Below are 27,057 nucleotides of genomic sequence, written 5' to 3' on the forward strand. Positions count from 1 at the left end.
CTGTTTAGCATGCACAGCTTCGCAGACACAGCTATTCCTGTTGTAGCCACCACCCATGGGCAGCATTAAAATACAACTAACAACCAAACATGTAGGCTGCTCCCTCTCTTTTTTCCTTTTTTTTTTTTGGCCTGTGCTTCTTGTGGTCCTTTTATGTTGTCCCTGCAAAGGAAGAGAAATAAGTTATGATAAAAACGATTGAAACCATCCACTGCGGCCACTGTCTGTGCTTCTTAGTCCTGATTTGTTTTCCCACACTTCTTCCTCATAATGAACCCTTTTTCGGTTTGAGCCAACCAGCCAATCACCCTTCGACCTACGCACACCATGATTTGTTAGACGACTTGTCACCAAGACCTCCATATTGGTTCAATTCCCACAATCCTCTCTGCATAGACAGAGAGCTTTGCAAGTGAATACCAACATGGCCATGAAATGTATTTTTAAAAAAATACATGAGAATGGACTTAAACTGTTTTCAGGATCCAGTGTCTTTCTTTTTCAGTGTGAGCTGCCTCTCTAGTAAACCCGCAAATACCTATGAAGCGTTCCCAGACACTCATCAAAGCATTCTTAGAGATTTGTCTACTTGCGTGCATGAGAGTTAAAAATACTTGCATTGCATTAGCGAACAGATTGAAGGTAGTGACTGAGTCATCGCTTTGAGCAGACTCTCCTCAGCATGCTTTCACCCCACACTTGTTTTCTTCTTGCTTTGCCAGTTTCAGATTAGATTAGTAGATGACATTCAAGTTCCACAGTCTGCGTTGTTACATCCGTCCGGGAATGCGGGAGTCGCAACCAGCTGAAAGCAATCCAGATGTTGTGTTAGAGGTCAAAAGAGGATGTGAAAGGTCGGAGGTTAGGAATCTGGCAGTGGGCAACATAGTAACTCTGCAAAAGAGAAAATCCACAGAAATCATAAAAAAAAACAAAAAAAAAAACTGGATACTGGAGGTTGTTGGCTGGAATGTTAACTGCCTTTAGTTTGTAGATAGAGTATTTTCACAGGACAGCTACGAGATCACTGTCACAGTTGGGTGCATAACCCGTAATAAGCATTTGATACATTTTCTTTTCTCTTTTTTCGATTCACTGCTTATAATTCTTCCCCATTGTCGTGGAAAACAGGATGCGTTTCCGCCCGCTCTGTCTCCCCTGGAACGCTCCGAGATCTGATCGGATTTGGTTTCACATGGTCTCTGTCGGGGGGGGGGACGAGGCCGCTCAACTTCTGCTCTCTGCATTTACACAACATGTGTTTTCACTTAGGCTTGCCTTGCCAATATGTGAGCAGCACTCAGGCAGTACGTCTACCAGAGCAGTGACAGGGCCAATCAGTTAAATCTTAGGGGTGTGTGTGTGTGTGTGTGTGTGTGTGTGTGTGTGTGTGTGTGTGTGTGTGTGTGTGTGTGTGTGTGTGTGTGTGTGTGTGTGTGTGTGTGTGTGAGTGTCGTTCAGCTCTGGCTTTGTGACCTGTGGGGAGAAATCCCAGTACTTGCTTCAGAAATTGCTCAGAGGTTTCTCATTTCTCGTTCTGTCTTAATGAGTCTAATGAAAGGATTGAAGGAAAGCTCAGCAAGATGAGCCAAATAAAGGCGTCTGTGGTTCTGAATGAAAAAGATGGAAACTGTTGACGTATCAACAGTTCACTGAGACGACTTCATTTGCTCAGGCACTGTGACAGATAATCAGCTTCCTTCTATTTTTACTGGAGCTCTGAAAAGTTCCTCTGCTGCCTGATTGATTCCTGGAAGCCTGCAAAGAATTATACTTCTCTAAGGAAGCCGTTCCCTCACGCGTATGCAGACTCAGTATTGACGCAGCATGCTGATGCAGCATGTCCACGTGTCTTGTGTTTACAACAACAACAACAACAAAAAAAAGCTGAGGGAACAACAAGCTGATCACAAAACAAAAATAAACTATGAACTGTTTTTGGTCTCTGTAAAAGTTTGCAAAAGTTTCATTTCGGGGATAAGCAAATTTCCTCTTGTGTGTTTTACTTTTTAGAAAAGGTGGGAGAGAGAAATAGAGACAAAGTAGACAGAGGGAACCACAGACCGAGAACAGTCAGTGCTAACCTTGAGCTTTGCTGGAAGCCCCCACCCCCCCGGCCTCCCCTGTCAGTAGGTTAGGGGATTCAGAAAAAAAAGCAAAACTTTGCAGTGCAGCAGAGTCTCACACACTGAGGGAGAGACTCATAGATGGCTTGTGCGTGTGCCAGTATGTCAGTGATGGTGGGTGTGCATGTGCACAGACACTGCACACTGCACAGTGTGTTTCCAACATCTTGCCTCCTGCTGGTTTTTTTTTTTTTTTTTAATTGGATCCCTGACCCCTCAAGCTGTTTTATGTTACTGCTGTTTTTCTTTGCATTTTCAGTCCACTTTGTGTGGATTATGTTTGTATGTTCAGTGTAAATCACAGGTTTTCACATTCCAGCTGTTTTTGCACACGTATGTCAGACTTTTCTAGAAATTTCCCAGCGGAGCCATATGTCTCAGATCTCATGAATAACTCAGTCGGTCATAGTGGATATTAAAGTGCTCTCACCGTGCTAGCTCCCTAATGCAGAGTCTGTGTAATGTCCAAATGAGCACATGTTTTCTTTTGGGAGGGGTACTTTACAAAAAATAAAAATGAGTGTCAGTCTTGTGCCCCGCCTTCTGGACCCATGTGCCACCCCTCACCAGAACCACAAATTCTAGTATTGAAAACTCCTCTGACACAGCCAGTTTCCTCCTGCTGTAATGATGTGAGAGAGAGTAAATCAGTTCACACAGAGCTTCACAGAGAGACATGATGGACAGACAAAGGAAATATATATATATACTTATCACAGACTCCATGAGACAATGCCTTTAAATTAATACACAAACTTAATTTAAAAGAACTTGAGAAAGATTATAATTTCACGTTTTCTTCAGTATGAAAATGATTCACAAAACCAGAATTATTAATAGTTAATTTCATATATATTCAGTGGTCCCAACTGACTTAAATGTACACAAATTTGGCTCAAAATGGGGCTCAGAGTTAGAACCCGGTGCTAACTAACTCAGTGACAACATTGCACTTTTTATTTATGGCACCAAAAAAACTATTGTTAAGGGTGTGGGAGGTCCCATAGTGTCAGCTGTAAAGGGAAAATCAGGATTGTGATCAGTTCAGTTTTAATATGTCAAATGACAAAATTTTCTCCTGTCTGTTGAAAAAATAGAAGTTTCTGCAGCCATAGATGATGCTGGTCTAATGGCCTAAAATCACTACATGCAAAAGAAACATGACATGAACTTTTCTGTAACTGTAATTACTTTCACATTTCCGCAATAAATATTCCAGTGAGAGGCATTTTGTGTGTTTGTGCATGTGTTCCCCAGGTTACATGACAATGTCTGTGTTTTTCCTCTGTTTTATGGCCACTCATCCCCCAGGTTGCTTTTTCCTTTGCATTCCTCTCATGTTTACTTCCCCCTTGATTTGTGGTACAGGAGAAGGAGCCGAGAGGTTGACTGCTGAGTGACAGACTGGGGACTGGCTGTGAGTGCGTGTGTGTGCGTGTGTGTGTGTGTGTGTGTGTGTGTGTGTGTGTGTGTGTGTGTGTGTGTGTGTGTGTGTGTGTGTGTGTGTGTGTGTGTGTGTGTGTGTGTGTATGCATGCGTGTGTGTGCTCATGATTCACTATAACTTGCTTCTATGTATGAGAGTCAGTTAAAGTGAGTAACTGAACCACAGAATCACTTTACAGGAAACTTGTTTTTCTGTCTCTGGTTCTGGATCAGAAGAAATTGTATTAAATTGAGGTATAAGCTTGGCTGAGTCATTTTCCTCATTTTTGGCCTGTCAAACATTATTCTCTTCCATTTTTTAAAAAAAATCTTTGGCTTGTTGGCACAATGGCAGCCACTAGACTGTTTTGAATGCCTCTAACAGAAACAGTGATCGGTACTGCCTGTGCCGGCTCCGGCTTCAAGGACAGCAGCATCACGAGTTGGGGTTAAGATGTATCATCTTACCTCAGCACACACCTGAGGTGTGTGTATTCTGTCTATGCTTCTATGGTGCTCTTTCTCTCCTTTACAGACATACACATCCACCGAGGTGTGTTGTGTGTGTGTGGCATTAACACTAGGGCCTAAAGATGAAGCGTTCGGTTTCACTTTCTCTCTGGAAGCTTTTTATAACAAGCACGGGCGCACACACACACACGCACGCACACACCCATGCTCGTTTACCTAGTACAACCATTGAAGGATATCACCTCCCACTTCATTAGTTACACCTTGCTAGTACTGGGTTGGCGTTTTGCCTTTAGAACTGCCTTAATTTTCCGTGGCATAGATTCAACAAGGTGCTGGAAACATTTGGTCCATGTTGCTGCAGAATTGTTGGCTGCACATCCAAGATGTGAATCTCCCATTCCACCACATTCCAAAGGTGCTCTTTTGGATTGAGATCTGGTCACTGTGGAGGTCCTTTACAGTGAACTCACTGACATTTTCAGAAAACTAGTTTTAGATGATTTTTAGATGATGGATGAAGCATCCATCAAAAATGTGTACACTGTGGTCATAAAGAGCTGGACATGATCTGCAACAATACTCAGGTAGGCTGTGGTATTTAAACAATGTTCATTTTGTACTAAGAACCCCAAAATATATCCCGGCACCATTACATCACCACCACCAGCTTGAACTGTTGCAGGATGGAGTCACTTAAATCACCATTTTTCCCTATTCTGCCGTTCAGTTTGACATTCAGTCACTCATCTTGACCATGTCTGCATGCCTAAATGTATTGAGTTGCTGCCATGTGACTGAACTTGACTGACTTATTAGGTACACTTGTCCAACTGCATTAACAAGCAGTTGGATAAATGCACGTAATAAAGTGTAGTATAGCAGTCTATGCTAGCAGCAGAACCCTGGCACAAAGACGAGTGACAACAGACAAGACATGTCAAACTTTTCAAACTGTTTTATGTCCTCTTTAAGTCACAGAACTGAAGGAGGAACTGGGCTGGAGGTGGGTTGCAAATCGGCTTGCAGAGAAAGCAACATGTATGTGTAGAGTTGAGCTAACTGATGTTATTGACATGCAATTATCATCAGCCATGCTAATTTTCATTTTTCAGTTTACATGCAAATTTCTAGATTAACTCCACATTTATTGCATAAAACAAATATTCTTTGTGGTGAAATGTAGTTAAAAATAAGTTTAACATAGAAATTCTTTTTGGAGGGGGGGCTGCATTACCTCATCTATGGAAACTGATGCATTTTGGAGTGCATATTGTTGTTCTCCTCTAACATTTCTTTCTCTGACTTGAATTTTGCTCTTCTGTTAGCGGTGAGGCCTCCGCCACACATAAATATACTGAGGTCTTTCCGGTGCCGCTGAACTCCAGAGCGGTTTGATACCACGCTTGTTAGGAAATACAGAGAAAGTCATTGCTATGGTGATGGTCATGGTGACACCACTTAGTGTGCAGGAAAGATACACACAGCAAAATTCAGCACAAAAAATCTATATGGGAGGTTGCATATGTGTTGCAGAAACATGCATACAGTCGATGCAATGTCTGAGTTGTTCCTTTAATAATTTTATTCCCAGGAACTTTGATACTTACCAACATGCCCCATTCAGATACAAATCAATATGAAACAGTGTAGCAGCAGATGACTGATCTTGCTGCTAGCCCACTGGGCAGCGTGTTTTAAATAAAAGACTGTATCATGTTAAGGATTTGCAGCCACCTTTTAGAGATCATCTGGTCCCTGTTGAGAAGCATCCATACACACACAGCTGTCACAACAGATCCAGAGAGGAGGGTCATGGTTTGTGAGGCTGTTCTGCATCTGATCCTAACATTTGTATGGTCAAGAATGACCTTAGTTTGCCATGTTAAGATCTGACATATTGACAGTGATATTGATTATTCAGTATGTGTGATGGTGCAAGCACAAAGATGGAGGTATATGTGCATATTTGTGTCACAGGTGGTCAAATCCTCCCAAATTCTGATTTCCATCAAAACAACATCAGAGGCTAAAAAGCTTCCCATAGAGCTTCAGAAGGACTCGGGAGAGTCCAAACAGTTTGTAAAAAGTCCTCTTAAGCAGACTCAGGAACAGCAGTAGGAGTTTGCTGGTTTGTGGCTCTCCGGTGGCTGGGTTGACTTAATGAGAAATACTCTGACCAGTTTTAGAACATGCAGACTGTGGTAGTCGTTTGAGTGAAAAACATTTTTGTAACTCTGGACAGAGTCAGAGCTTGCGGTTGGAGGGGTGAGGAGTGAAAAAAATCAAATAGTAACACTTGTGGATCTCTGTCACCACATGACTTTAGTGGCTTCAAACAGAAGAGAAACAGTAGAGACGCTTTAGCAGTAATGTATATCTTTGTGTATTTAACCTAACATAGATCCACAAATGCAAGAAAACGTGTTTTTCTCTTCTGTCTCTCTGCAGATGTTGTAAATTGTCACAGAAAGGCAGACTTGTCTGATTTCTTCTTTGACACGTCGTATTTTAAATGTGCTTTTGCGTCTTGTTCTCTGCCTGCTGAAAATGATAATCTCTGGCCATTAGTTTAACAACAGAAAATGAGACGATGGCTCAGCTCTGACTCAGTGGGAGTCACATGTCCTGTTGCCTGGCTCAGCCTCTCATTTTGCCCAGGATAATAGGAGAAAGATGTTGACTGTCAGCTCCAATGTAACAGCACACAGCACAGGAGTGGTCTGGAGGTACTGCAGCCACCGCTTCAGCCTGCCTTATAACCTGTGGGAATTCTCTCCTCTAAGATGTAGTGTAAGGGGCAAACAGATGAGAAGTTGATGCTCTGATAAATTTGAGGGTGTCTGTTACACCGCAAAGGGCTGCACAGGGCATGGAAACAACATCAGAATCCTCCACACCATTTTTTTTAGGCTATTTATTTGTTTACCCTTGACTTAAGCTAACATGTCCTCCAAGAAGATGTTTCAAAGTTTTAAATGACTTTTTACTGTAAGCTGGCGAGCGAGTGACTCCTGCCAACATCTGGAGCTAGTGTACAAGACCCTCCACCCCCTGCTTTGAATACCAATGTTGTTACATCAAGGGTCCTGATTCAGTGTGTGTGAGAGAGCGAACCAAATTCCTGGAGTGGGATCATGTAGGATGTGGAAGGGTCACCAGTGGGGAACGATGGTGTGTAGGCTATGTGTCTTGGGGAAATTATAGCACAGAAATTGAAGGTGGGTAATGTCAGAGAGACATGAACAACCGAGAGTATTGTGTTAAAAGTGTGTGGGTGGGTATGTGAGCACAGCTGTGTGCTTCTTGTATTATCTCTCCCTGTGCAGAGCTGATAATATATTCAAATTATTTCCTGGTTAAACCAGAGGATGTTGACCTGAACATTTCGGCGGATGGACAGTTTGTGTGATGTAGATGTAGAGTTACTTAAAGTGAATTTGATACAAAATGCCTCGTTATGCATTTTAATAGGAGACTTTCTTCATTTGTCACCTTGAAAACATTATAAGAAGTTCTGACACTGCCCCCCAACCCCCCCAAGTCAAAAGATGATTGTTATAGTTATCCACAGTGATGTATATTTGGCAGTATGACTATGTTCTGGGATCTGTAAATGTGGAAAGCATATGTTGATGGAGCTGCAGCAGGACTCCTGGTACAGGTTAGAGCAGGCATCGCTGACAGCAGACTTGATACTGATTGAGTCGGACACAGCAGGAAAAGTCTGGAAGGAGGAGCTGGACTGGAGGTGGGTTGCATAGTGGCTTGCAGAAGCTGTAAAGGAGCTGAAGCAACTTCAGTGATGTGCCCTATATGGGGGTTTACCAACTGGATTCATAGAAGAGGATCAGCTGAGCCTCAAGATATGATGTTGGCTGAAATTTAAATCAACTGTTATAAGTTAATCTAGCAGGACTTGTAGGCTGAGCTTTACAGCATGGTCTGTCTGACCTCTTAATGCCATATTCACCAATACCAGTGCCCTGAGATCCTCGGGCAGAGGTCTTTGGTCTGTTTCAGGGTCACGTCTGAAAATGAATGGGGACAGAGCAGTTGGGATCTGGGGCTTGAGGAGAACAATTTTCCTGAGGAAATCCGGTCGGCAGAGTCGGTCAATTCCTTTAAAACAATCTTTTGTGGGAAGGCTTTCTCTGATTTTATTTGAACTATTTCTTACATTTCTCAAATTTATTTTTATTCTGTTGCTCCTGTGAAGCACTTTGTAAGTTGGATTATATTTATTTATTTGTCCCAGGATGTCCTTGACCAAGTATTCAGTTCCACAGATTTTCAGATCCTGTAGCAAACCTCTGCTAGTTGTTCCCTGATATAAACTTAAATATAAAAGAGATTATTCGCTGTCAGGGCTCCCATCAGTCCGACATCTGTTTTTCCTCCTCTGCAACTTCCTTGAAGTCTCCACTAAAACTAATATTGTTTATATAAAGTATCTGCACGAATTGATCCCCATGTGCTTTGGAACATGTTGTACTTGTTCTCTGTGGAGCACTTTATAACTCTTTTTAATGGCTTTACAGATCAGACAAGCCATAAGTATATGGATTATGAGACTAATGAACTCTTACTAACTAAAAATCAGTAGCAATTAAGATGTTTGACCCAAATCCTTGGCTTCATTTATAGATCGCACTACTTTTGTGTAGCCCTTACTGGCCTGAATGTTAAAAACAGGCCTGTGATCTCACGCCATCTTTGAATCATCTGGGGCCAGCCTCCAAAACCCTTTCCTGAAATCATGAACTCTGATATTTATTTTGGGATTTTGGGTTCTCTATAAATAAATCATTTCAGTTTGGGCAGCAAACCCTCTGTTCTCCTTCTCTGTCTCAATTTTCTTAATGTCATCTTTCAAATGTGAGTTGTTGAATGTGGGAATATACAGTAGGTCGGCTGCAGCCAGGGTGAGGATCGATCAATGTGCTGCCCACACAAAAGCGCTGGCAAAAAAATATGAGAAACAGAAACACTGTAAAATACAGAGAACTCAAAAAGCAGGCAGTAAGAAATTGTTCTGTCGAGCAAGAAGTCCTTGAAAGTAGTGAAGAGAGATTTGATGTGATGACGGTGTGATGCATTAATGCTGCAGCCGTGCTGTCACACCTGTGCTGTTTCCTCAATAAACCCATCATGCTCAGTCTCCTCAGTTGTTTATTTTGTATCTGCTACACTCACAGGTGCAAGCCAGCATACATTCCCATGCGTCGATCCTCACAGTGGTCTCACACAAACACTTTTTAAAGCACAGCTGATGTCCCACCGGCCCTGCTCTGTTTTACTTGACTTGCACATCGCGGACCTGTTTAATTGAAGCCGTCCTTTGCGCCGTCTGTGGGAATCAAGTAATGGGAAAGATCTTTTGCTTTCTTATGGATCAAGTGGGAATTCTAAGGATGCTTGAGTTATGATAAACGAGAGGAGGAGGTGGTTTAGTTCACCTGCATGTGAGCTGAGGTTAGTGTTGGTTAACATATGAGACAGAATGTGTCTGGTAGACTACCAGAAGAAAACCCCTTTTAATCAAGTCGTATTTTGGAGAGTAGGAGTAACAAATGTATCAGCTCTTTGAATATACAGTCACCGGCCACTTTATTAGGTACACATTAGGTATAAACTTGCTAGTTTGGACCCTCTTTTACCTTCAGAACTGCCTTAATCCTTTCTGGCATAAGTCCTGTAAATGTTCCTTAGAGATTTCGGTCCATATTGACATGATAGCATCACACAGTTGCTGCAGATTTATTGGCTGCATATCCATGATGTGAATCTCCTGTCCCACCACATCCCAGAGATGCTCTATTGGATTGAAATCTGGTGGTGACTGATTGAATCTTTGTGACATGGAGTGTTATCCTGCTTGAAGCACCCATCGTAATATCGGAACTCATAAATGGATAGACGTGGTCAGCAACAATACTCAGGTAGGCTGTGGTGTTTAAAAAGTGCTCATTTGATACGTCACCAGCCTGAACCATTGATACAAAGCAGGATGGATCCATACGTTCATGTTGTTTACACCAAATTCTAATCCAAGTGTCAAAACAAAAATTGAGACTCATCAAACCAAGCAATATTTTTCCAATCTTCTGCTCAATTTTTGTGAGCCCATGTAAATTGTAGCCTCAGTTTCCTGTTCTCAGCTGACAGGAGTGGTCTTCTGCTGCTGTAGCCCATCTGTTTCAAGGTTCAAAGTGTTGTGCATTCTCTGTAAACCCTAGACATGGTTGTGTGGGAAAATCCCAGTAGGTCAGCAGGTTCTGAAACACTCAGAGGAGTCCATCTGGCACCAACAACCATGCAACATTAAAAGTCTGTGTTGAGGCCTCCGACAGAGCTTGTTTCACCATGATGTGACATACTTCTTCACACCTGTGAGATCACACTGTTTAAATACACACACACACGCCCACACACACACACACATAAATATACATGTGTGTGTACGTGTACATGCACGTGTTCTGACTATTTTGTAATCAATAGATTAACCACTTATTTAAGCTCTACTCACATATACACAAACATTTCTTGGACACTGAAAAACACGCAAAACCACAACCACCCCCCATCCAAGAGCTGAGCGATATCTGCAACACACTGATAACAGGGGTGTGGACACACTCGTGCAAACATGGCATCACTAACAGCTGTCCCATCACATATAACAAAAACAGAAAATGGCAGGAGAAATTTACATGGATTTGATTTGGAGGGGGTTACCAGATAGTCGAGAAAATAAATACACTAACCTTTAAAAAGTTCCTGCTCCTTCCATGACACGTGTTTCATCACATTACCACTGAATGTGTCAGCGCTGGAAGCAGCAATGTGGTTAAAGATGACAGAAATTATCATGGCATGGAGGGTGAAATGCAAAACAAATGGGAGATTAAGGAAGAATGAAGTGAAGAAAGATAGTGAGAAACAGATCTGTAAAGGGGGTTTAAATCACCTGTCTTTGCATAGTTTCACTAACCTCATGCTGTGGCCGTGAAACTGAAACAAGGACAGATCACTGTTATCATACAGGATACTGGAATCACCGAGGCAAAGAGTCTGCTTTCTGGAAAATCATTTTGGACAGTCAGTGCGTTTGATGTTTTTAGTGAAACCGGTCTGTGAAAATCCCATCAGCTGCATACAGCAGGTTCTAATGGAAGATGTGCTCTGCAGGTCACATTTGTTTCCAGTGAAATCACAACAACAGGAAACACGGCCGTTCCCATCACATACAGTACTGTGCAAAAGTTTTGTGCCACCCCTAACTTCTTCAAAAATTTGCTTGGAAAATTGGAAATCGGTGCAATGATTTATTGAAACGTGTGCAAGCAGACATGTAAATACAGTATATGAGGCAAAAACAGAGTTTATACAATTCTAACGAGCTTGAAGGTCAATATTTGCTATGACCACCTTTATTCTTCAGCACAGCCTGAACTTTCTTAGGCAAGCTTACTTCTTCAGGAATAGTTCTCCAGGCTTCTTGAAGGACATTCAAAACTCTTCTTTGGATGTTTCTGCCTTTTGTTCTGTTGTCTGTCAAAATGATCCCACACTGCTTCAGTGATGTTGAGGTCTGGGCTCTGGGTGAGACCAATCCATGACTGATAGTGCTACATTGTGTGTTTTTCTATCCCGCTAGGCTTTTACTACATTGGCAGTGTGTTTGGGATCATTGTCATGCTGAAGAATGAAGTTGATGTTTTCCAGATGGTGTTGCATGGTGGATCAAAAATTTTTGTGTTCATAATTCCATCAGTTTTGACAAGATTCCCAACACCACTGGCTGAAATGCAGCCCCAAACCACAACAGAGCCTCCACCGTGTTTTACAGATGGCCGCAGACACTCACTGTTGGACCTCTCTCCTGACCTCCCTTAAACATACTGACAGCGATTTGAACTAAAAATAATTTTCGATTTGGATTCATCACTCCATCGGACCTGTCGCCACTGATTTCCAGTCCAGTTTGTTTGAAGAAGAAGGATATCCATTCCATAAAACATCTCCTGGCATGTCTAGGTGATATTAAAGCTTGGTTGGCCTTGAACTTTTTAAATTTTAATGAAAAGAAAAACGAGGTAATGGTGTTTGGACCCAGTGGCTCCTGTGAGTCCTCCTCTGTTGACCTGGGATCCTTGGAGGTATATTTTAAACCCATTATTACTGATCTTGGTTTTAAGGTGGACAGTGATTTTAAATTGGACAGCCAAATCAGAGCTGTGGTTAAGTCCAGTTTTTATCATTTGAAGCAATTGGCATCAGTAAAAGCATTTCTATCTAGGCAGCATTTTGAAACAGTGATCCATGCTTTTATTTTATCTCGACTGGATTACTGTAATTCACTTTATTTTGGAGTCAGTCAGTCGCTACTCTCACGTCTGCAGCTGGTTCAAAATGCTGCTGCACGACTTTTGATGGGAACTCAAAAGAGAGAGCACATGACCTCTGTCCTGGCCTCACTTCACTGGTTGCCTGTACATTTTAGGATTCATTTTAAGATTCTTATGTTTGTTTTTAAATCTTTGCACAATCTTGCCCCGCCTTACCTCTCTGAGCTTCTTCACCCCTACATACCTTGCCGGTCTCTCAGGTCAGCAGACCAGCTGCTCTTGGAGGTACCAAGATCAAGAAGGAAGCTCAGAGGGGACAGGGCTTTCTCTGTTGTTGGTCCTAAGTTATGGAATGACTTGCCTTTGCAGGTTAGAGCGGCCCCTTCACTGTCCACTTTTAAAGTTCGTCTTAAAACCCATCTTTTTTCCTTGGCTTTTAACTCCAGCGGGATCTAGTTTTTTTTTTTTTTTTTTTTTTTTTTTTTTAACCTGAAAGAGTTATTAAATTGTTATTTATTTGTGTTTTAATGTACAGCACTTTGTGTCAGCTGTGGTTGTTTTAAAGTGCTTTATAAATAAAGATGGTATGGTATGGTATGTAATGTGGCATACCTCTCAGCCTTTTCTCCCTGTTTCCCTTCCTTAAGAATGGCTTCTTGACAGCCACCCCTTCCACTGAGACCATTTCTGATGAGGCTTCAGTGAACAGTAGATGGATAAACTAAAGGGCCAGATGTATCTCTCAGGTCCTGCGTCAGGGCTTTGCTGGATTTTTTTTCCCTCCTCTATTTCTTAAAAAAATGACTTTCAGATACTGTTCATCTGCTTTGGGTAGTTTTTAGGCCAGCCACATCTTTTGTTTGTTTTTTTTTGGCCAATTTCCTAAAAGTTTTAATGACACACTGCATACCAAGCTGAGATATTGCAAGTTTTCAGCTAATATCTCTCTGGGAATCATTATGTTGGTGCAAAAATACAATTTATGATCATCCAACTGTGTCATCTTTGGCATTTTTCATAGATTCAACTAAAAAAAATGGGAACAAATTATGTATTTTTGCAACAGCCCGCTAGTAACAAAATGAATCTTTGTTTCTAATGTTTGTTTTTCCCATGATGCACTGAGTGTTTCTTTTTCATGCACCTCTTTTCACTCTGTTTATACCCCACTCTGCATTTAATCATTAGTTATTATTAATCTCTGGCTCTCTTCCACAGTGTGTCTTTTGTCCTGTCTCTCTCCCCTCACTCCAAACCAGTCACAGCAGTTGACTGTCCCTCCCTGAGCCTGGTTCTGCTGGAGATTTCTTCCTGTTAAAAGGAGGTTTTTCCTTCCCACTCTTGCCAAGTGCTTGCTCATAGGGGGTCGTTTGATTGTTGGGTTTTCTCTGTAATTATTGTAGGGTCTGTACTTTACAATATAAAGCACCTTGAGGTGACTGTTGTGATATATAAATAAAACTGACTTGAATTCAGTGGAGTTGAATTATTTCATTTGCTTTTTAAAAATTCCTTAAACTCTGTAAGGTAGTAAGGGAACAATAATTCTTGTCAAATGTTTGGTAGCTTGCCTTTTTTTTTTTGCAGCCTGAAATGACATTTCAGAGGGTTGCATAATTGCCTCTGCATCAAAGCTATTTCTGTGCTTATTTAGAAGAGTCAAGCTGAGCGCCTTCATATCCATCATGCTCTCATCTGTGCTCAGTGACAGTGACAGCCCCGAGCTACAACATTACTGCACAATATGTTAGCACTCACAGGAGTTTTGCAGCTAATTACAGCTTAAGTCTGACAGTTGAACTGCAGGCATCTTCAGCAGGTGTTAAATGACAACACACATCAGCATCCATGCTTGGTTAATCAGTTATTTAGGTCGGCATGGCAAAAAAAAATTTACAAGCACCTCATTTGTGGGTTTCTTTTTCATGCTGCACAGTGCAATCCCAGGCTAATAAATTCCCTGTTTCATTCATCTACTGTACTAATAGTTTGACTTCAAGGAACTGAATATATTTTTTATTGAAAAAGACATATTTCTGCAGCACTTATTTGAAGATTGTTAAATGAAGGCACTATTGTAACCTCACAGGCCCTACAGATACTTAGAAGGAGCTTTTAACAGTGGAAACTAGACACAATCAGATTCTCAGTCTGATGATGGAAGTCATGTGTGGGTTGACTTGAGTTCATGAATTTCAAACAGTCATTTAGACCCTGTATTCATTTGTCCTAATGACTTAAACATGATGTGAAAACCTGACTGTGCAGCCATGTGATAGCAGAGTATGTTGAGTCATCAACTGTGGCTTTTGCTGTTTCTGCCCCTGAAACGAAGTCAGGTTAAAGCTTTGCTTTAAATAGTTCATTCACCTTTGTTGCTATATTGCTGAGGAGATCAAGACCATCAGCCCATAATTCTTGCAAAGAGTTCAGTCACTGCTGATAGACTCTGTAGAAACCTTCATGTATGACTGATGCAGTTTTTCCCAGTTACAATTTTCCAGTCCACTCACATTGTTCAGAGTTATGAGTTATGTTCTCAGGAAACACTTAAAAAGCAGGTGCTGCACGTATTACTCATCTAAACACATGCACTCACACACACACATGCACGCAATGAAGCTGAGCAAAGGACTTTGTAAACATATTTAAGCAGCCCTGTCCTGGTAGAGGAGCACTAGACACACAAACCACTCACACTGATGTTACACAAAACAGCACCAACACCAGTGGGAAAAAACTGTTGGCTATTGAAATCTCTGGCCAGTCTTCACATTCTTCTCTCTCTCTAGCCCTGCCTTTCTTCCTGCCCTCTACATCCTGTGCATCATCTCCTTGACCAGTGCTCTCTTCTGTTGCTTATTTTCCGAACCCACTTTCCTTCAATTTCATTTTTACAAGCCACAGATCCTCCCTCTGTTTCCCTTCAGCTGCCTCTCAGTTCCCTTTTCTCTCATTCCCCTTCTCGCTCCTGTCTTTCTCGCCCACTGGCCAGATCTGCTCTTTCCTTCTGTGCTTGAGCAACACTTGAAGCAGCTGCACGTAGGGCACACACACACACACACACACACACACACACACACACACAGTTTGAGGGCAGAGCCATTGTGGCCTGAAAGTCTGAGACACAGCAATTTTCTTAATTTGGTAAAGTTCCATTAAATGATCCTCAGATGGGTTTTCTGATTTAAAATCTTTGCTGTATGCTCTCACAGACATTTAGCCACGTGCCACCAAATATACTTCAGTACCAGTCAAAATTTGGACACACCCCCCCTTTTGACTGGTACTGTACGTCCACGTGTTTATCTTGTGTCTAACCTTATGAAGCTACCCAACATGTTTCGGAGATTCCTCCGTCTGACTGATGGAACTGGCTCCACTAGTTCCACTGACATCTCGATTACACTGTTTATCAACCATGGCATCAGTCCCATGTGCTGCAGTTTGTTTGCATTTAATATCATGCTATACCGGCGATGCTTCCATTCAGATTTTTTTTTGTTTTGTTTTAGATTTGGGTCGACTGTGGCCTCAACCCCCGCAGCATGTAAATTAACATTCACTTTAATGTCTTCTTAAAGAAGAGTAGAACAGATTGTAACACATGGTATAAAACACCTGGTCACAAAGTTAAAGCCATTCCTCAGCTAAATGGCTGTTCACTAACCTCTTTGCCCCTCATGCAGTTAATTAAAGTAAACGTTATCTGTCCCCAGCAGGGCCTCTTTTTCTCACGGCAGGCATTTTGCCATGTTACGGTACAAACAATGCGATTAATTGCTGCTGCACTTAAACAGAACAGAGCCACACCAGGGATTTTCCTGCTGTGTCAAGTAAACATGTCTGCAGGCTCATTAGGATGAGATCAAGATGAACAATAAACAGTTAAATGCTCAGTGGCACACAAAGAGCAGCTGATTGTCCTTAGTTATTGTGGCTATTATATTGTAAACCGAACAAACAAAAGCAGGCTTTCCTTTACGCAGCTCTAACGGGTGCCAAATTCACTGCATGATTGATGGTTCCAAACTGCCCATGAGCAAATCTTTCCAGGCAAAAAAAAAAAAAAGTGAGGATCCTCACCAGATGATTCAAGAAAAGCAAGAGTAGCAGCTTTTTGCACATTGCTGTGCAGAACTGGTTTTACTAGAGTTTGTTTTTTATTATTTATTTAATCACTTACATGCATACTGTATGAAAACTTGCAAAATCTTTTGCTGTTTTTTTTCTTCCAGTAATCAGCTACTACAGGACTACAGCAGAGGTGTTTTTTATCTGTTTTGAACCCTTATGGTAATTTCTGCATTGCATGCCCAGCTGGAAAACAGACTGTCGACTCCAGTGAAAATGTTTCCAAGATGAGAAGTAACAATAACAAACTGGGATACAGTTTTTAGGTCATGAAAGAACTCGGGTCGAGTTATGGAAAGCCATAAAATAAATGACACCAGGGCCATAAAAAAAAAGGAAAGAAAGCTGCACATTTAGTTTAGTTCCAGATTGTATCTTTCATCGGAATGTCATTATTTTTTTATTTTCCATAAACTTGTTCTAAAGTTACGTTTTATTTTAACCATTACTGACATTTTGTTAGGTGCACATGTGCAGTCATGAAAAAGAAGATTTTCACAGGATTCTGTGCAGTCCTGTGAAAACTTGCAGAACCACCTTCAATAACCTGAAGTAATTGTTTTCTGTGTGACTTTATCAGTCTCTCCTATCATTGCGGGGGAATTTTGGCCCACCTCTCTTTTGTTGCCTCAGTTCATTGAGGTTTACAGGCATTTCAATCAGTTTGTCTGGACTATGACTAGGACATTGCAGCACCTTGATTCTTTTCTTTTCCAGGCATTCTGCTGTAGATTTGCTGCTGTGCTCGGGATCATTGCCCACAAACCTTTCTGTATACTTTGGTATACAAAAGAGTTTGTGGTCAGCTCAATGACTACAAGGTGCCCAGATCCTGTGGCTGCAAACAAGCCCAAATCATCACCCCTCCACCACTGAGTTGACAGTTTGTATGAGGCTGATATGCTGTGTTTTGGTTTTCCCTCATTGTTTCTGAAGAGCAGCTTTGCAAACCTAAGCCATGCTGCTCTTATACAGGTGCTCACACTTAGTGATCATCAGTTAATCAATTTATCTGATTAGTAGCACCTGGTTGCTACTTACCCTCTAAATTTAAGCATTTAAATTTAAGTGCGTATTTAGTTTTTCACAGAACTGCATGGAGTCCTGTGAAAACATTATTTTCCACATGACTGTAATTGTAATGTCTTTGATCAATAGACAGCCCATTTAACAACAATAGTGGGTGTGTTTGTAGTACACAGATGATAAGCTGAATATGGTTATTATGTATTTTTATGACGCTTGTCATGTTTCAGACCTTCCCACATCTGCCTGTCGCAATACAAATCCAGCATGAAAAACTACATTCTTTTGTCTCAGGGCTCAAAGGACTGACTGACTTATAAAGAGGCTATTAAGTTTACAGTAATCTGCTATGGAAGGCACGTGATGCACACACACACACGCGCGCGCACACACACACACACACACACACACACACAAGGGATCTAAAGTTTCTTTGTAAGAAATCTGGGGCAGGTATAACAGCATACATGTGTATGCATGACCCAAACACACTCCATCAGTGAGCCAATGATCCCTGGCTGTAAAAGGGTTAACAGCAGTCACGATCCATCCATCGCAGTAGGCCACTGCTCAATTATTCAGCAAGCTGCGATCTAGTTTCATCACCTGCCAATGCCACTTTCAGCAGTCACTGCGAGGAAGGAAATATGCTCAAGCATCTGTGTGCATAAACCAATCAAACATGCAAACTGGTGTGTCTTCTTTCTCAGTCTGATTAACCCCCAACTGCTCCCACTAAAGTGTACTATTGTACTGTCAAAAACTATATATGTAATAAAATCACAGCATTTTTCAGGCTGCCCTTTAAATCAAGCTCATTCACAATCCAGGCAGATCAGCTGCTCTCACTGCCAGCCCACATGAGCCTTCTATGCATCTGCTTTGCAAATCTCATATGTAAGCTGCTTCAGCCTGTATACAGCTGCAGTTGAACCTGCAAGCTGCTTTGCAACCCACCTCCACCTCAGCTTCACCTTTCTTGCTGTATCAGTGTCATGTCTGTTGTCACTGATGCATGCTCCGTTCTGTGCTGAGTCTTGCAGCTGTTCTCCCCGGAGATGGCCATCCTACCTAATTATTTAAATAAATAAATTCATTATGCCGTGAAACCTTGCACATTAATTGTAGTCTGCAAGAAAAAAATTGCCTTGTTTTAGGTTAAAGTCACCAAGTGTTTTTAAATCGATTTGACAGATGTTTCTATGCAGTCTATGTAGTTCAAAATGAACTGTTCAGTGACATACCAAGAGGGCTCCCTTCATCGAGAAGGGCAAACTGAGCTGCTGACTATAGGTCAGGTATGAGAGCGGCATCATTTCTAATCAGTCTGTTCACTAGTGAAAAAAAAAAAAAATTCTAGAATATGGAACCAACTGGTCCAAAAGCTGCCAGTGGAGAAAAGAAAAGAAAAGTGAACCGGGTCTGGCATGTCATCTCATACACTAAAGATTTCAGTGCAATAGTTAGTTTTAGTTCAAGCAAAATAAACCAGACAGACTTGGATATACTCACTCACACATGCGTCTACAGAGACCGGCCACAACAAAAGCTGACTGTGGCTGGAAACTAATGCAATTCATTAGATGGCATGTTGACAGCACATCCTCCCAGTGTGCCACAGTAAGGATGCTCGGGTCAGTGCGTGCGTGTGTGTGTCGTGGGACCTAAAACTCCATAATGTTCTGCAGTGGGTGTGGAATATTCCATATTATTTCCTTATAGAAAAGCAGCCTGTTTATTAGTTACATGGACTTTTTCCAGCAGCTTTTATCACTTCTCCTCTCATGTGGCACTCTATTCAGAAAAAATATCCAATGCTGATAACTTTCCTGATGACAAGCTAGTTTGCTGACAAAGGACAAAAACATTACATCTCATTTTTCTCTCCCTCATCAAAATGTTTCCTCCAGAAACCATGAAGGTTTCAACACCCGCAGTTCAAACAAACACAGTGGCTGCAATTCATTTGTTTGCCTCTTGTTTTGGAGAGGTTGTGTGGCAGCTTAAGGGCCTCCAAGCCTTTTGGCTGTCACCCTTCAAATCTTTCAAATCTCAGTCCCTTTCCTCCCGCTAGATTAATCCGCTTCGACGTGGAGCAGAGGACACGCACATGAGCGATGGAGGCCTGCAGCAAACACACACTTTCAGGTTCATAAAGAAGAAATCCACAGCACAAAGAAAAGTGTCCTGAATGCACACTATGCTGAGGACACAGAGTTCAAGAGATGGCACAGACCCCAGGGGGTGATTAGTGGGGTGTGGACAGGCATTGAGAGGCAGTTGGAGGATAGATTGGCAGACACTTGAGTCTCCCCGACGTAATAACTCCCAGCTGTGCTCCTCTCGGTGTTTATGTTAGAGGAGTTCCACTGCAAACCTCACAATCGCGTCTTACTGGAAACTTCTGTCATCGTGATTTTTTTCTTAGCACTTAGTGTTTATCTGTTAGCTCTGCATATTCTTAACTTGCCTGTCTCTTTTTTTTCTTGAACTTTCTTTCCCAGCCCTCTCACTGCATCTAATTTTCTATCCCTCCCACACACACTCTCTCTCTCTCTCTCCCTCCTTGCATATTCCCTTCCTCCTCTCCCTCTTTCTGTATATTTTTTTTAATTCCCTTTGCCTACATCCCAGGATACTAATACATTTGATTTTGAAAATATTTTTCTCTCCCTTGGACAGTCCACTCCTGCTGCCCAACCCAGGCACTTCCTCTCTAGCCAGGAAAAAGAGGACTGTGAATTATTCCATTGTTTGTCAGTTGTTACTCCCTCTCTTTCTCTCCCTCCATCTAATGGCAAGCTGCCCAGATCACTGCTACCCTAAAGAATTCTGTGCCTGAACAGAAATTATATGTTGCCATCTGTGTTAATTTTTGAGGAGTTTCATGGTGGGAACCACAATTAACGTTCTTTTGCAATAAATGCCCAGAAAGTTGAATGAAAGTGTATGACGAGTTAGAAAATAGTAAAAAGCTGTCATCAACTATCATCTCACATTAATACACCGCACTACCTTTGTCTCTTTTCTTTCTCACCCTGCCCACATGCTCCATATGTATTTATAGCCAGTGCAAGCTGGACCGTGATCCTAGCTTTACATATGCAGTGGAAACAAAAGGCTTCTCAAGTTGCGTAACATGACTGGAGCTGCGTCATGTGTGCACAACATGTGTATATTATGCAGACTCCAGCTCTACCTATTTGTTATCTTACTCCTAATATCAGCAAAGGTTATAGAGCTGGCCACCAGCTATCATCCCTCTCTCAGCACATTTCTTCCCTGGATGTGTAGGAGGGAAATCAGCGTGATCACACTGTAGAGCTCAAGGCACAATTATACAGGTTCTATAAATGTCTTCACCCATGCTGTTAGTCAGACAAATGCTGCAAATGGACGTTTTCAGTCCAGATTGAAACCCTATAATAAAATCAGGCATCTATTATATGACTGAATGGTGGCACATTAAAAGGAGATTATTGTTAACCAACAAAAAATGAGACAAAACTATTCACACACGGTGAATATGATTTAAATGGCAATCGAGACAACAGTAACAACCAAACTATGCAGAAGAGCATCTCTGAACGAACACTTTGAACTTTGAAGCAGATGGGCTACAACAGCAGAATACCACAGCGGGTGCCACTCCTGTCAGCTAAAAAGAAGAAACGGAAGCTACAGTTCACACGGGTTCACCAAAATTGGACAATAGAAGATTGGAAAATGTTGCCTGTTTATCTTACTGCTAATATCAGCCGAGGTTGATGAGACTTGATTTGTTCCACTTTAAGATTTGGATGGCAGGGTCAGAATTTGGTGTAAATAACATGGATCCATGTATGAACAGTTCAGGCTGCTGGTGGTGGTATAATGCTGTGGGGACAATACCGGAGTATTGTTGCTGAGCACGTTCATCCCTTTATAATCACAGTGTACCCACATCTTATGGCTGCTTCCAGCAGGATAACGCACAATATCACAAAGCTCAAATCATCTTAAACTGGTTTCTCACTCATGACAATGAGTTCATTGTGCTCAATTGGCATCCACAGCCACCAGGTCTCAATCCAATAGAGCACCTTTGGGACATGGTGAAACAGGAGATTCACGTCATAGATGTGCAGCCAACAAATCTGCAGTGACTATGTGATGCTATCACGCAATTATGGACCAAAATCTCTGAGGAATATTTCCAGAACCTTGTTTATTCTATGCCACAAAGAATTAATGCAGCTCTGAAGGTAAAAGGAGGTCTAAATGTACCTAATGAAGAGGTAGTCACAGAGTAATTCATAATATCTTGTCCACAGCAATGATGGTATTTAGTCATTGCATCAAGGTGTCTGTGTGTAGTGAAATTATTTTTTAATTTCAAAATGTGCTGATTACATTCAGCATCTCTTGTTTTCTTTCCACTGCTGTCCCCCCAAGCCCCCCGTTAGTTTCTGCTTCTTTATCACAAGTTTGTTAACTGTCATCCACCGTCATTTATTTGAAGCGATTTTGACAGAGAAATGTCTTTACGGCGCTTGCGATTACCGTTACTGTTTTTATTGTGAGTGTATAGATAAGTATCTCACAAAAGGAAGTGATAGCTTATGTTGTTGTTGCTGATGATGTAGTGTTCACATTTAGTCTAAAACCTACAGGGTCCCCTAGAAGTCATGGTGGAGGAATGTTTTCCTGCTACTCTCACAAAGCATTTGCTCTAGTTTTCTCTGATCCATGAAGAAAGCTTTGTTATGATAAAGTAGACCTTTGCTGGTTGTGGCCACAGTCATTCTGCACCTTTAACTGTGTCACTTAGTTAGAAAGAACACAAATAACAAAAGTTTGCCAGCTTTCTTACCAACTGCTGCCTCCATGACTAGAGCTGTGATTATGACTCTAACTGTAGCCACGACTGTGGTTTGGCTGTTAAAAATTTGGCTGTGACTCATTAGTTTAAAATGTGTGTGCTTTGTGTGCGTGTGTGTGTGTGCAACTATGTGAAGTAAATTGTGCTCGTTGAGTATTGTATTAAGCTCCTGCATTTGTTGCTAATACATCTGTCATAGAAGCACCATGAATACTGCAGTACAGTTACACATATCAATATACACTAAATTGTACCAGTGCAATAATCATAATCATATCCTAAGCCTTGACAAAGCATGGCCTTTAAAAAAGAATAATGCATCAAGTGTCACCAGTTCTTTTTGTAGTGTGTACATATACACTGCCAGTTTCCCTTAACTGGCAGTGTATATTAATCCCGTTGTGAAGGATTCGTGCATAGCAGGCAGACAAACATCTTTCTTCCATTCTCTTGCAGGAGGCTCTCGCCCAGGCCGAAGATCAAACCCAGCCCGAGTCCCAGCCGCGGCCCCAGGTCGACCCGTCCGAGCTCGCTCCACGTCTCTGCCACCTGGTGCGGTCGGATACCTACGGCTACGGCTTCAACCTCCACAGTGATCGATCGCGGCCCGGGCAGTACATTCGCTCCCTGGACCCCGGATCACCTGCAGACCGTGCTGGGCTTCGGCCACAAGACAGGCTCGTAGAGGTAGAGATTCTGTGTCTGTGTGACAGAAATATTTCAATCCAATAAAATAATATGCAGTGAATTCTTCGGTTTTTGTATTTGTCAAAATACAAATGCATTATTCAGCTATGAACAGTATCATGATGATATCTGTGATATCTGAGCTACGGAGGCAGTGAACACTTAAGGTATAAATCCCCCAACAGGTATTTTTATGACAAATACAGATAGCCTTTGATATTTTTTGTTTGGTTTTTTTTATGTATGCCTAATGAATGAAGTTAGTAGCAGTTTGTAGGTGAAGGGTCTCATTCACAGCAGCTGCTGATGAGCTGACAGCAATCTAAGTTGTAGAAGTTCAAGCTCAACATATCAAGTCATTTTTTTGCTGTGGGCACACCAAACCAAAAAAACAAGTGAGGATATTTTTTTAAAAGTGTACACGTGCACTGATGAGATAATTAACTGATGACGGATACTGCATTCCCATCATTGAAGATTATGAATACCAGAGTGCGAGAGCATCTCTTACGAGGCCTGTTTCGTAGGTGTCTTTGTACGTGCATCCATGGCATACCAAAACACTCCCCAACCAGATGACTTTGCATTATGTTTGCATTTGAAATAATGCATTTGAGTTAGATTACTTACATGAGGCATGTGCCACCTTATTGGAAGCAATTTAAAATTGACCAGTTTAAATGGTCCGAAAAGGTCACAGATTTTTCCATTAGCTGCTATTTTTAAACAAAGCCACCAGGGGTTGAGAACATTGCATGCAGTCTCACACATCTGATCAAATACAGATGTGACCCCATCTGTAATTAAAATGACGGGCGTTGCACGTTTGTGTTTTTAAGGATAACAGGACCTGCAGCCTGAACTCGATCTTTACTGTGTGTCAAAGCGGTGAGACAGAGCAGGGTGGTCTCAGGGGAGGGGTGGGTCTGCCATAAATCAGTTTGAGTTGACGGGGAGACACGTGGGGGAGGACAGAAGGAGCAATATGCGGTGTATATGTGCTGTATGTTTATTCTTCTCTTTATAAAACACAGAAACAGAGAGAATGCAGCAGAAAGTGAAGATGCATGTGCAAAAAGTTTTTAAAAAAAAAGGGGGGGGGGATTAGTTATAAAGCACATGGACGTTTTGTGAACTTTCCCCTAGATTTAAAAAAATGCACGCTACAGAAACATCATCATCAGTATAATTGGTTTTTCATCTGCGTGTACACACACACACACAGCAGTCACCCTTCATTCCCATGACCTCTGACCTCATTGGTTGTACATCAGGGTTCAGCCTAGATTGAAGGGCCTTACTCCAAACAGGATTCCAGTAGGGTCTGATAGAAACGTTAAACGAAGCTAAAATCCAGAGGAACACACTGATGGTTTTGTAGCTGCTGGTTTCATTTGATAGCAAGTCATTACAAACACACCTCAGAATCTCATGAAGTGAAGGATGTGTTTTGAAATATATTTTATTGGTGTGGTCAGCCACAATGAAGACAGAAGAGTTAGATGAATAGAGCCACTTCAGCCAACTAGCAGAGCTGCTACATATTTAATTTGAATCTATTAGACATCCTAAGCATAAAAATTACAATATGCCATTATAGCACACTTGGTGTTTTTAGCACTGTCGCCCCATAGCAAGAAAGTTCTTGGTTAAAAAACCTGCTGGTCAGCTGGGACCTTTCTTTGTGGAGTTTGCATGTTTTCCCAGTGCCTGCGTGGGTTTTCGCCAAATGCTCCAGCTTCCTCCCATAGTCTAAAGGCATCCATGTTAGGTTAATTAGTGATCCTAAATTGGGTGGAAGTGTGAGCGTGAATGGCTGCCTGCCATTCTGTGTTAACACTGTGATAGACTGGTGACCCTGTCTCTCTCGCTCCAGCTCCTCCATTTTCTTTTCTCGAGTTTAAGAAAATCGATGGATATTCCGAACTATTTAAAGTGAGGCTTGCCCCTTTTTTTTTCTAGTTTTTATGCTAAGCTAAATGATCAGGACTACCACGCAGAACTGCAGCGGTTCGCCAAAGTTAGCGAAAGGCAGCATTGTGTTAACGACATTTCGGTGACATACTCAAGATTGGAAAATAAAGATGCGCTGATGCTTCACTGGAACATTAGATGGCTGGTGAGAGTGTGTGGGAACATCCTGTAGCAGGTCACTGATGGCAGTGACTGTCCTCCACCTCCCTTCTCCATGGAGACAGAAACCGAGGGACACACACACTCACGTGCGTGTACATGCACGCACAAATGAAGTTGGATGATTCTCAAAGACAGTGATTAATTTAATGAGCTTGAGTGGAATTATGAATATGCATGCATATGCAGACTAAAGAGCAGGATGTAACTTGTATAGAAATAAATTAACATGGCCAGTATTGTGTGCTTTGTTTAGAGCTGAAAAAGGATAAAAGGTTTGAACTGCTGTTTTATTGTAATTATGTTTAATTTCCTATCAGATGCTGGACTTTCTCTCTAAATACAGCTTAATAGCTTTATTTCAGTGTATGAGTTGTTTTTGGACCAGCAAATCGGGGGCCTTGTTAAATTAGTTGGCTGCTGTGTGTGTTAGTGTGTGAGAGTGCCCTGATAATTACAGCCGTCTCCGGCCATGCAGCAAGACGCACTTGTGTTATCTGTCAGCAGCTTGTTAGAGAGGTGAACAGCCATGACAGATCTCTCTTTCTCGCTGTCTCGTGGCGTCTTTTTCTCTCACTACGCCCCATTACACAGGACGCGTATCAGCAGCGAGCGTTGTTAAGGCTATGATGGGAGCTCAGCTTTCTGGCAATGTCTGGCAGAAGCACTGACACCGGTGAACGCCTCATCAGTCTCTGCTCTGACTGCACTCAACAGAGCGTGCTCTGAACCTCTCACAGACCTCAGCGTGATATCAGAGATAACACAAACACGCGCCACACTGTCTTGTCCAAGTTTACCCACACGGACACGTGGACTTATTTTCCATATTGCGGCATCACAGTGACTTGACACCTGCATTGCCTCACTATCTCCCTCATCACAAACGTCACATTTGCTGCCAGTGACAAACACCTTACATCAGGGTTGGGCAATTCATTTTCCCCAGGGCCACATGAGAAATTGGGACTGTTGTGGAGGGCCACACCAAAAAGCTGAACTCAGTTCTGCTCAGTAGTAATTTGATCTCTTTATAAGCTTATTGGTGCAGTCATTGGTGGGAATGTTTTTTTTTTTATCTACAGGCATCTTCAGAAAGAATTGTAATCACTTGACACCTCAATATGTTGTTCCCTAGTGTAACCATCAATTTGTCCAGTACTTTCTTTCATTGCCATTTTATGTCAAAACACAGGTTTTTTTCAGGTTGAACATTTTAAATGAGCAAATGTAGGCACACTGACATTCTGAACTTAGAAAACTAGTAGTAGTTATTGTGTAATTATCCTTACATCAGCATTTTAGTATACTGACTTATATGCTGCATATAGCTCAATACAGCCTCACAGACCTCCTAGTTCCCCTGTATATACTAATTTGAAATAAAAACTCTCCAATATGTCCTTTTTAGGGCTCCTACACCTTGTGCAAGTTTGAAGATTTTTATTGGTAGAAGATCACTGATGGAATATTCCACTCTCATCCCAAGTGGAAGGTTTCTATTGGTGAAGCACCAACAGAAAAGAGCCATGAGAGCTATTTGAGCCCCTGATGAAGGCTTGTATGTCAAGACAGAGTTTTTTAGGTTGGACATGACTGTGCCATGAAAATAAAGGTATTTTAAATGTAATTTAATCGATCCTGCATGCTGATTCAGTGCAGCTTACATGGATCGATTTGGATGGAAGAAACAGACAGTTAATGTGATCCTAACAAAGATAATGTGCAGGATTACTTGAGGTTCCTGAGTTTTTAAAAGTTGAACCTTCAGTAGTCAGGCCCCTTTTCTATGGAAGCAGCTCTCACTTTGGATTCAGAAGACAGACAGATTAGGCTAAAAA

At 41.7% G+C, this 27,057-nt stretch overlaps 1 protein-coding gene across 1 annotated transcript in view; it reads left to right on the plus strand.

Moving 5' to 3' along the window:
- LOC115785127 (Na(+)/H(+) exchange regulatory cofactor NHE-RF2) overlaps positions 1 to 27,057 on the plus strand; it is a 35,577-nt gene that overhangs the window by 2,289 nt on the left and 6,231 nt on the right. The window contains exon 3 of the mRNA XM_030736606.1: positions 22,853 to 23,083. Coding sequence (XP_030592466.1) covers positions 22,853 to 23,083 — 231 coding nt within the window. The remainder of the gene's footprint in view (positions 1 to 22,852; positions 23,084 to 27,057) is intronic.

Source organism: Archocentrus centrarchus, chromosome 8 (assembly GCF_007364275.1).
Source record: "Archocentrus centrarchus isolate MPI-CPG fArcCen1 chromosome 8, fArcCen1, whole genome shotgun sequence".
Lineage (NCBI taxonomy): Eukaryota > Metazoa > Chordata > Actinopteri > Cichliformes > Cichlidae > Archocentrus > Archocentrus centrarchus.